Source organism: Bombina bombina, chromosome 1 (assembly GCF_027579735.1).
Source record: "Bombina bombina isolate aBomBom1 chromosome 1, aBomBom1.pri, whole genome shotgun sequence".
NCBI lineage: Eukaryota > Metazoa > Chordata > Amphibia > Anura > Bombinatoridae > Bombina > Bombina bombina.
The window spans coordinates 1,230,789,000-1,230,801,450 of NC_069499.1; the positions used below are offsets into that span (position 1 = coordinate 1,230,789,000).

The 12,451-nt window shown below is 35.9% G+C and overlaps 1 protein-coding gene across 1 annotated transcript in view; it reads left to right on the forward strand.

Moving 5' to 3' along the window:
* The window catches only part of CLEC3A (C-type lectin domain family 3 member A), a 35,406-nt gene extending 23,394 nt beyond the window's left edge, over positions 1–12,012 (forward strand). Inside the window, exon 3 of the mRNA XM_053694793.1 lies at positions 10,795–12,012. Within this exon, the coding sequence (XP_053550768.1) occupies positions 10,795–11,183 (389 nt within the window). The 3' untranslated portion in view covers positions 11,184–12,012. The remainder of the gene's footprint in view (positions 1–10,794) is intronic.
* Positions 12,013–12,451: the final 439 nt, after the last annotated feature.

Below are 12,451 nucleotides of genomic sequence, written 5' to 3' on the forward strand. Positions count from 1 at the left end.
ATTATGCACACTACAGCATGAGTTGTTTTTAATTTTGTTTTTATTGTTATATTAAACAAAAAATATTTTTAATCAGTAACTTTCATTGCTGTGTGCATTTCTCTACGCTACCTTGGGAAGGTTTGTATACCCTCCCCCATCATCCTCCTGACTGCTACTTTTGCTAGTAGTGAAGCTACACCTGGGCCCAGTCACCTCTCTGGGAAATACCACACTGGTGTATCCAGTCTTTGACTTGGTTCAGCTAGCTGGTCTGCTGTTGAAAACCAGCCTGTCTCTTCTGGCACAATTGGGTGCCTTTACACCATGTGAGTACCCTGATTCTTCTTTGTGCTTTTACCTAGTGGGTGATTGATTCACACATGCGGCGCTTCTTTCCTTTCCTTTTTACCCTTTCATTGTTACCCTGACTGGCACTAGCCTTTGGATCAGGGTGGCTCCTACCACATTCTGACAATTATCTGTTGGATGGGAAGCCAATATGTAATGAAATCATTAATCTACAGACTGTAACTATTCTTCTGTCTGTTGCAGTACTTCATAAAGAAAATATCAAATATTTAATTTAATTCACATTATTTCTTAGTCCACAGGTGAAATGACTGTCAAGATACCATAAAGCTTGTCTTCAGTAATACAAAAACTTGCTCCTGAGAATCTCAAATATCTTTGCCCCTCAAACTTAATGGAATAAAAAATCAGTACTTTTCAATAGAAACATTTAAGAATTTCATCAAATGTATGACTTATGTTTAGTGTTACTGCATTACTTAAATTTCCTATAAGAAAGGAAAAAGGGGGGACTTCCGGTAGGCGGCTTAACAAGATGGCCACAGCTCTACTATGCTCCGTGACTGAAACCTGCTTTTGAGTGCATTGTGGCAGAATCTCCAGCCATCCATACCTCCCTTGGCAATAATTGTGCCTGGGAATACTTCAGGATCAGGACATTACAACTCCTGGCCTCAGAGAAGGCACTGAAAAGTTAAAATTTGTCTTTGGACCTGCAGACGTGCACACTCAGATAAACAAGATGGCGCACAATACTGAGGCCCTAATAGATGTATTTATGCCAATATTGGACTCCCTAACAACAGCTATGGGAGAAATCCTCTGTGAAGTGTGAGAGCTTTGCACACCCGAACATTCTAATGTAATTCCTACATGTTTAAATGTGTCTCGGCAGATTTCATCAGCTAATTTGAAAAATGGCACCTTGGATAACGGTATTATACCACCGATGGAGGGGTCACACTCCCCTATCCTTCTTTCCCAACCAAACTACCTGGTCATGTTGGAAGCAGAGATATTGAAGGATATGGATGTCCCCCATACACTGACTTACCCAAGACCTCTGGCACTCTGTAAGAATGAGAGCGTTAACGGCTTCACAATCCGTGTCCTTAATCCTTTTCACTCCGGCTCCCAAGCCGTCAGCGTGATGTTGTGTCCAGCTGACACGACTGACCAGTGTCTTAACCAGGCGAAAAGGAGCGACGACGCAACTCCTGAGCTTCCTGATGCTTGCACTGCACTGTATACACCGGGAGAAGACAACAGCCCCATAACTTATGCTGCACAGGGGAGCAGACAAGCAACAGCTGTAACTGCCCCACCACAGGAAACCACTCTACAGACAGCCTCGAAGTTGGACTTGAGAGGTGACGGCTACTCTACTCTTGCACTACTGTACCTACTTCTCACTGCGGGGCAGCCCCTCTCCCATCCGCAAAAGAGCTGCATCCTTCTGAGGCATGAGTGCCATACTCCATCTCGTGCTGGGGTCAGGTGACCTGCTCAGGACTACAGTCCTATGTTTCAGCTGACTGGGTAGCGGAGTGGTTGTATGAACTGATGTCTTCACCTAGCTTATGTACAATAGTGGAATATCAAGCATATTTTAATATTTGCATGCATTTGTTCAGTCCCATCCTATATGTAAACCCGTTATTCAGCAGATGCCTTCATTTGTTTTTAAACTTGACCATGTTATAGGTGTATTGTTGCTATATACATGCCTGGTCCTAGTCGTTTTGCTGCTCTTATTCTTTTTACCTTTTAAAATATTAAAGTAAGCATATCGGGCAGTACAATTCATTAGCAGCATCGTGTATACTCATACCAATTAGTTTAGATTTACCTGTAAAATATCTAACATCTATAAACTATTCCCACCCTGTAAGTATATCTGTTGGAATGCAGATGTCATAATTTGTTTTATACTATAGAAATGTAGATTTGGTTCTGCTGTGTGTCGCTGTTGTATATGTGATTTGTTATAGTTTTTTATTTTTTTTTATTTATTTTTTTATTTTTACTCCATAATTGACAAAATACGAAACACTGTACTAATCATAGGCTGAGTTCGTCAATCCAAATGTATCCCTGTAGATTAGAGATTCTTTGGATTTTAAATTGGTTTGGCTTTCAGGTTTTATGTTAGAGATGGTACACCTTACTAAATCTGTGACAAGCATTATGTTGATTAGCTATTACACCTGGGTAAAAGCCGTTTATAAAAGCAAGGATCCAACATTATTATATAGTCTCTTAGACTCCATGGCTAATGCAGCTCTGTTTGAATGGGGATGAGCATCATCCTGCTGAACCTATAGCACTAATTATTTATCCACCTTGCCTCTCTAGTACCTGAGAACGTAGGTTAAGTCTATTTTCTATTAAATACCTAAAAGCATAGTTAACTGGGGTCTTGACCATAAGTGTTCCTTCACTGGGATTCCTGCCAGTCTTACATAGTAACAGTAAATTCTGCATTCAAATCTTACGACCCTAAAATTTGATGACTAAGGATTGGGAATTTAGCAACTCAGCTTATCATATATCCTATGATTAAAACACAGCCTGACTCAGCCTTGTGTCTGTAAACTGTCATCAACACTTGAACATGTTATTGTTGTTCTGTCTGTTTTGTTTTTGTTTTATTTTGTTGTAAAAAAATGAGATACATTGGTTCTGTCCCCTGGACCTAGAAATTATTTATTATACCTAAGCCCATTGTATATGTAGGCAGAATCTCTCTATATGGCTACAGGCTTAATTTCAGAAACAATAATGTAGAACACATCCTGTTTGGGTATCTTTTCACAGGTGAAATATGTATATTTGTGTCATTTAATTTTTTTTCACTTTGCTCCTGTGATTTACGAAACACATTGTTGTATTGTAGACCTTCCTAGGGGAACCAATTGTATAATTGTATACTGTATTTCTTTCCTGTCTTTTAATAAAAAGAAATTAAAAAAAAAAAAAGAAAGCAAAAAGGAAGACTTTTTGATCATCTTCATCAATATTCAATTTGTGAATAATATCATCATAATGAATAAATACCTTTTTCTATGAATCTCTGAGTCATATGACCAACAAGTTGTTTTGCTAAACTCTATCTAAATATATAAACTGGTGAGATGGAAATAGTGTTTATTAACCAAAATGTCATTATGAATATTTACTTCAGGGAGTCTCGAAGGTTTGAGGGTGCATCATTCAAATGTAAAGAAAGTGCTGCTGTAATTGTTGGATCATAATCTTTTAGTGTAACCAAAACAATATGAGTTTGAAAAAGGTTCTTTGTCATCCTTCATGGAGATGGATTGCAGATAAATCCAGAGTAACTAAATTCTTTGCTTGAATGGATGAAACCTACAGAATTCAAAGGGGTGAAGTGTTTTTAGGCATCACCAACTGTTATCAATAACCTCAAATACTACAGCAACCAAGTACCTACACAAAGAGATGTTCTGAGAAAACCTTGCAGAAACTTAAACTACCTTCTCCGTAGCCCCTTACATGCAGCATATTGTTGAATGCTTCAGATTATTGCTGTGAGTCTATATTGTAAGAGAAAGGTCCCACACATGCATCTGTCTTCGTATTTTTATTGTATTGGTGACATGATGTTGAAACATGAGACGATAAGGGACACCTAGGCCTGAGTATCATTCAGACAATGATTATATTTTGGGTACAGTGGATTCCTGTGATCAGTGTAGCTAATGACTGGTCCGGATATCACTTCAAAAAAAGGACACTATCTAATGAAAGCTGGTTTCATTGCCAACATCATAGTTCATATGATCTTTGTGGTATCATTTGGTATATTTCCTGTGCTCTAAAGTCAAAATTAAACTTTCACGCATGCAATTTAAAAACAAAACTTTCCAATTTACAGTGGGGCAAAAAAGTATTTAGTCAGCCACTAATTGTGCAAGTTCTCGCAATTAAGAAGATGAGAGAGGCCTGTAATTTTCATCATAGGTATACCTCAACTATGAGAGACAAAATGTGGAAACAAATCCAGACAATCACATTGTCTGATTTGGAAATATTTTATTTTCAAATTATGGTGGAAAATAAGTATTTGGTCACCTACAAACAAACAGTCATGTATCTTCTTATTTAAGATGCTCCTCTGTCCTCCACTCATTACCTGTATTAATGGCACCTGTTTGAACTTGTTATCAGTGTAAAAGACACCTGTCCACAACCTCAAACAGTGACACTCCAAACTCCACTATGGTGAAGACCAAAGAGCTGTCGAAGGACACCAGAAACAAAATTGTAGACCTGCACCAGGCTGGGAAGACTGTATCTGCAATAGGCAAGCAGCATGGTGTGAAGAAATTAACCGTGGGAGCAATAATTAGAAAATGGAAGACATACAAGACCACTGATAATCTCCCTCGATCTGGGGCTCCACACAAGATCTCACCCCGTGGGGTCAAAATGATCATAAGAACAGTAGGCAAACATCCCAGAACCACACGGGGGGACCTAGTGAATAACCTGCAGAGAGCTGGGACCAACGTAAGAAAGGCTACCATCAGTAACACACTACGCCGACAGGGACTCAGATCCTGCAGTGCCAGACGTGTCCCCCTGCTTAAGCCAGTACATGTCCGGGTCCATCTGAAGTATGCTAGAGAGCATTTGGATGATCCAGAAGGGGATTGGGAGAATGTCATATAGTCAGATGAAACCAAAGTAGAACTGTTTGGTAGAAACACAACTCGTCGTGTTTAGAGGAGAGAGAATGCTGAGTTGCAACCAAAGAACACAATACCTACTGTGAAGCATAGGGGTGGCAACATCATGCTTTGCAGCTGTTTCTCTGCAAAGGGAACAGGACAACTGATCCGTGTACATGAAAGAATGAATGGGGCCATGTATCGTGAGATTTTGACTGGAAACCTACTTCCATCAGCAAGGGCATTGAAGATGAAACGTGGCTGGGTCTTTCAGCATGACAATGATCCCAAACACACCGCCCGGGCAACCAAGGAGTGGCTTCGTAAGAAGCATTTCAAGGTCCTGGAGCGGCCTAGCCAGTCTCCAGATGTCAACCCCATAGAAAACCTTTGGAGGGAGTTGAATGTCTGTGTTGCCCAGTGACAGCCCCAAAACATAACTGCTCTAGAGCAGATCTGCATGCAGGAATGGGCCAACATACCAGCAACAGTGTGTGGCAACCTTGTGAAGACTTACAGAAAACGCTTGACCTTTGTCATTGCCAACAAAGGATATATAACAAAGTATCGAGATGAACTTTTGATATTGACCAAATACTTATTTTCCACCATAATTTGAAAATAAATTATTTCCAAATCAGGCAACGTGATTTTCTGGATTTGTTTCCACATTTTGTCTCTCATAGTTGAGGTATACCTATGATAAAAATTACAGGCCTCTCTCATCTTCTTAAGTGGGAGAACTTGCACAATTGGTGGCTGACTAAATACTTTTTTACCCCACTGTACTTCTAGTATCAAATTGTGCACAATCTTTTTCCGTTTCATACTTAGCATGTGCAGTAGTTTACAGTATATACATAGATACATTTTATGATTAGTGTATGGCTGGCACATGGTACAAGGGGTAGGAAATATAAATACATTTTTAAATTTGTTAGAAAAAAATCTACTGCGCATTTGAAATTCAGAGTAAGTGCTATTATATTGTCTTGTTATTATGCATTTGTTGATTAAGAAATTCTACTGTATTTAGGACCAGATTACAAGTGGAGAGGTATTTAATGCTCACACTCATACGGTAACTCTGCTAGAAGTAAGGCTTTTGCACGCGTCAGGTTGCGCTCGTATTAAGTCGAAAGTAAAACATTTTTGCTTGCGCGCTAACTCGATGTGCATAAAAAGCTGAACATACAAATTTGTGATTGCATTAATGTATTATACCCCCATATAAGTCAATGGAGCAAAAAAAAGTGGGGGGAAAAACACCCAATTTGTAAGCAAACTTAATCACATATTACCTGACATGAAAATATGAATATTTCACACTCCAATGTTCTTCAAATAGAAGAATATGTTCTAATGATTCATTAATAGATATTTCTACATATATTTGATGTTTTTTGATACAATATAGATCTATACCTATATATATATATACAGTATATATATATATATATATATATATATATATATATATGATTATATATAAGTATAAATATAGTCATATATATATATATATGATTATATCTACTGTATATATATATATATATATAAATATCTATTTAAAAATATAAAGAACATATTCTACTACTTAATTGAAAAGGGCTTCAATGCATATAAATATATAAATATATACAGTATATATATATATCTATATATATCTATATATATATATATATATATATATATATATATATATATATATATATATATATATATATATATATATATATATACTGTATGTGTGTGTGTGTTCTATATATGAGTACATATGTATTTATGTGTTTATATGTCTATATATGTCTGTAAATACATGTATACACATATAAACACATAAAAAGTACAAACAAACCTGCTCAACGGAGTGCCCCTGGGATATACAATTATGAATCCAATGATGTGATAGGCAAATAAATTATGTTCTCGGGCGGCAAACAAATGTTCCCAGTGCGTCTGCACACGCACAAAAAGCAACAGTTCATCCAAGGTTGGGAAAAATAAGCGCTCCAAGCCCAGAGATATATAAAAAATCAATTTTATTCCATACTGATTAAAACCATACAAAATTGAATAAAAAGTGGTAAGCACTGTTGTGCAAAAACAAGTTGAGGAACAGGTGCAAAAACAGCAAACGATTCGTGCTCCACGCACTTGGTCACTGCTGATTGATGCACCTGTTCAGTGCTCCTTTTATTACCTGAAATCCTTAAAGTGAAATCACAAATTTTATTAACCTGTATTTTGCCAATTCTGTGAGGGAGTCTATGACAAGAAATCTTTTTTATTTTCTATACACAAAATGTTATTTATATATAAGCAAATTGATTCATGTTAAGTATTTTGTTACTATACCCTGGGAAAAATATATCCTAAGTCAAATGTGATTCATGTTTTACATTTTTTATATCCTTTAGTTGGAAAATGTATACATATCATTCTATGAAACATTCTTTCAAAGCCTGTATATAATCAAGGCCAATTCTCATATTCAATGAGTGAATTGAAGCATACATTTTGAACAGATTGGTACTGTGATTTGCAGAAGATGAGCCTATGACAAGACACTGAAATTTTCATGAATTACTTTTAGATAAATACATAGAAATGTATGTTGTCCTTATGTTGGAGACTAAAATTAAGATAGATGGGGAGATATTTTTATATCAAATACTGTTTGATGCTATGTAAAAAACATTAAAGCTATACAAAAGAGCACATGACAAGAGCAATACCTTAAAGTTAAAGATTTGATTGAATATGAGATAAATTAATGGAAGAACAAGACACTTGTTATTTAGTGAATAGATCTAGATCCCTTCTCATGTTAAGGCCCTCAGGATGTGTAGTCTGTAAATTGAACATCCACATAACTTCCCTTTTATCAAGGGTTTTCTCTCTGTCACCTCCTCTTCTCCATTGTGGGACAAAATCTATCCCCTGTAAGATAAGAGCAGATGTATCTGCGTTATGTAATGCCTTAAAATGCCTTGATACAGGTGTGTCTGAGTCCTTATCCTCTATGGAGCGCAAATGCTCCAAGAACCTTTCTTTTAGCGGTCTCTTTGTTTTGCCTGTGTATTGTTTGTGACAAATTTTACACGTTAAAAGATAAACTACATGAGTAGTTGAACAGTTGATATAATGATATATCTTATAAGCTTTATTGGTAGTGGTTGAATTAAATTCAACCCCTTCCTTAACAAAATCACAGGTAGAACATATTGGACGCCTACACTTACAAAAACCCTTTCTCTGTTTTAGCCAGCAAGTTGTTCTATTGGTTCTTACATCTGATGGGGAAATGGAATTTGCAATCTTTTGCCTCTTCTAGATACAAAATCACAGCCTTCTTTAAGGATCTCTTTAAGGATAGGGTCTGAATACAAAATGGGTATAGAATCTTTAATAATGCTGCACACCTTAGTGTATTCCATACTGTAGGTTGTAATGAATTTAATCCTGCTACTTTCTGATGTTCTTTTCTGTTTTGTTCTGTATTTGAGCAATTCTTGTCTTGGAGTTAAATCTACTCTGGTTTTCGCCTCTTTTAGCAACTTCTCACTATAACCCCTATCCAAGAACCTTTTTGTTGCTTCTTGTGACTTCACCTGATATTCTGCCTCTCTGGTGCAGTTTCTTTTAATTCTGGTATATTCCCCCTTAGGGATACCCTTCACAACATGTCTTGGATGGCACGAATTATACTTCAGAATGGTGTTCCCAGCCGTAGACTTCCTATATATGGTAGTCTCAACAGTATATTTGTCGGTGCTCATTAATGTAATATCAAGAAAATTTATTTCCTTATCACTATGCTCACTAGTGAATTTTAAGTTGTAGTTGTTATCATTAAGATATTTACAAAAATCTTCTGCCTCTTGCTGATCTCCCTCAAATACAAACAACAAATCATCAATATACCTGTAAAACTGGATAATCCTATCCTTAAATGGATTTTTATCTCCAAAGACGTGGGAGCTCCCACCACCCCATAAAGAGGTTGGCATAAGAGGGGGCAAATTTTGTCCCCATAGCTGTCCCACGTCTCTGGAGATAAAAGCTGTTCTGAAACAGAAAAAAAATTATGACTCAAAAGATATTCAATTGCCCTTAGTATGAAAATTTTAGTTGGAGATGTAAAATTAGTGTTTTGTTCCAAAAAATGTTCTATTGCTTCAATTCCCTTATCATGTTGTATAGTTGTGTACAGTGAAGAGACATCAGCTGTAATGAATCTATATGTTGGTTTCCATTTTAGATTTTGAATTTTATTTAGAAGAGCTGTGGTATCCTGTATATAGATAGGCAAATCCCTAACCAGGGGTTGTAAAAATGAATCAACTAATTCTGACATGTAACAAAATACTTAACATGAATCAATTTGCTTATATATAAATAACATTTTGTGTATAGAAAATAAAAAAGGTTTCTTGTCATAGGCTCCCTCACAGAATTGGCAAAATACAGGTTAATAAAATTTGTGATTTCACTTTAAGGATTTCAGGTAATAAAAGGAGCACTGAACAGGTGCATCAATCAGCAGTGACCAAGTGCGTGGAGCACGAAACGTTTGCTGTTTTTGCACCTGTTCCTCAACTTGTTTTTGCACAACAGTGCTTACCACTTTTTATTCAATTTTGTATGGTTTTAATCAGTATGGAATAAAATTGATTTTTTATATATCTCTGGGCTTGGAGCGCTTATTTTTCCCAACCTTGGATGAACTATAAACACATAAATACATATGTACACATATAGACATATATATACATACATATACTGTAAATATTTAGACAAAAATGTGATAAACTGTGGGAACTGAACCCAAGAATTAACTTTTTGAAAGGGGAAACTAAAAAGTTAACAAATATATATATTTGAAAGATAGGGAGTGAGAGAAAGAGAGTATGTGAATTGATTAAAGACAATTAAATTTAAATTTAGTTGTGCAATAATTAGCAAACACCTTGTAATTTAGGGTTAGGGTTATGAATTTTACATGATACGCTACAGAGTCTCTATGGGAAGTGGATAAACAGTTACAGTATAATACAAGAAATGCAGGCAAAAAATTAAACTACTTTGTAAGATATTGTTAAACTGGTTTAGTTAACAGTATAGTTAAAACACTCTCTATTAGATATACACAGACTGATATACTTCAGGGAAGTTTTCCTCTATAAAAAGCACAATTGGGCTAAAAGAAGCTACTCCCAGGTGGTAACCTGGCCTTAGAACAAGCCAGTGAGCTGTTGTTCTTTCCAGGCAGACTGCTTCTCTTTCTGTATATATTTGGCGCTCTATTATACATAACCAAATTTCAGGGTTTTAAAGGGCCATGAAACCCAAAATTATTCTTTTATTACTCAGATAGAGCATACAATTTTAAACAAGTTTCAAATTTACTTCTATTGTTACATTTGCTTTATTCTGTTGGTATCCTTTGTTGAAGAAGCAGCAATGTACTACTGGGAGCTAAATTAACCCATTGGGAGAGAAAAAAATAAGGCAAATATGCCCAGCATCCAATCAGTAGCTAGCTTCCAGTGATGCATTGCTGCCCCTGAGCCTATCTAGGTATGCTTTTCAACAAAGGATATCAACAGAATGAATTAGATAATAGAAGTAAATCGGAAAGTTGCTTGAAATTGCATACTCTGAATGAAAGTTTACTTTTAACTTTACTGTCCCTTTAGGTACAACAGATGGCTTAGCTACCAGCTCCCTCCCTAATATTACTTTATGTTAACATTTTTATGGGATTGTCATTTTCATGGAATAAAATGTCTGTTATCCATCTTTTCAGTCTGTCTTCGAGGCACGAAAATTCATAAAAAGTGCTATCTGTCATTCGAGGAAACCAAGCACTTCCATGAAGCCAATGAGGACTGCATAGCAAAAGGAGGAACTCTGGCTATTCCCAGAGATGCAGAGGAGAACAACGCCCTTCGCGACTACGGAAAAAGGAGTCTTCAGGGGGCAGGGGAGTTCTGGTTAGGCATCAATGACATGGTGAATGAGGGCAAGTTTGTGGATGTTAATGGAATCGCTATCACATACTTTAATTGGGATCGTCAACCAAATGGAGGAAAGCGCAAAAACTGTGCCCTCCTAATTCAGGCTTCCCAAGGAAAATGGATCGATGAAGTGTGTCGCAGTCTAAAGAAATATATTTGTGAATTTATTATCCCTTAAAGAACTATTTATGCATTAGATACTCTTTATGGTAAAAATGAATGAGGATCTATTAGACAGCACAGAATATAGATGCAGTTGTTATAGGGACGTTAAAATAAAAAAAATGTATAGTATGCACATGAAAGAGCACTATTTAACATATTAATGTTGTATATGAATAAAGATTAAAGGGACCTAAAAGACAATTTTAAACTTTTGTGATTTAAAAAGAGTGAGCAATTTTAAAAATGGTTCCAGTCTACTTTTCTAATCAAATGTATTTCTTTCTCTTAGTCTCCTTTGTTAAAAAAATGGATCCTTTCCATTAAAGCATATCTAAGTAGGCTTGTGAGTATGCAGTGGCTTGAGAACTATAAGGCAGCTGTTTTTTAACAATATTTGTAAGAATGTTTTACAAAAATAGCTCAAGAAACAAGCACATGCACAAACCTATCTAGATATGTTCTTATGGAAAGAAGCTCAGTTTCAACATTAGACGTAAAATGGAACATTTTTAAAATTAAACGCTCCATCCGAATCTTAAAGGGACACTGAACCCAATTTTTTTTCTTTCATGATTCAGATAGAGCATGCAATTTTAAGTAACTTTCTAATTTACTCCTATTAGCAAATTTCCTTCATTCTCTTGGTATCGTTATTTGAAAAGCAAGAATGTAAGTTTAGATGCCGGGCCATTTTTGGGGAACAACCTGGGTTGTTCTTGCTGATTGGTGGATAAATTAACCTACCAATAAACAAGTGCTGTCCAGAGGTCTGAACCAAAAGTTGGCTGGCTCCTTAGCTTAGATGCCTTCTTTTTCAAATAAACATAGCAAGAGCACAAAGAAAAAAATGATAATAGGAGTAAATTAGAAAGTTGCTTAAAATTGCATGCTCTATCTGAATCACGAAAGAAAAAAAATTGGGTATAGTGTCCCTTTAAAACTTTAATTTTGATGTCTATGTCCCTTATGTTAAAAAATTAAGCCATTTACACACTCCACAAGCTTGAAAACAAAACAGTTTTGCTTGTTTTTTAAACACAGCATTATCCTTTAAAAAATAAGCAAAACTGCAATTTATTTTAAAATACTCCCTTTTAGATGCAAGAACAATTATTTTAATGTCTCTCTAAGCTCCTTCGCTGTTAAGAGGTAGCAGTATTTCAATAAATAGTTATGGTATAACGTTAATAAAACAATATTAGGGCAGTTATTAAGGTTTCTAATTGACTCCTTTAATGTCATGAAACGCGTTAGAAACTTACAACTAGATCAGTTACCAGA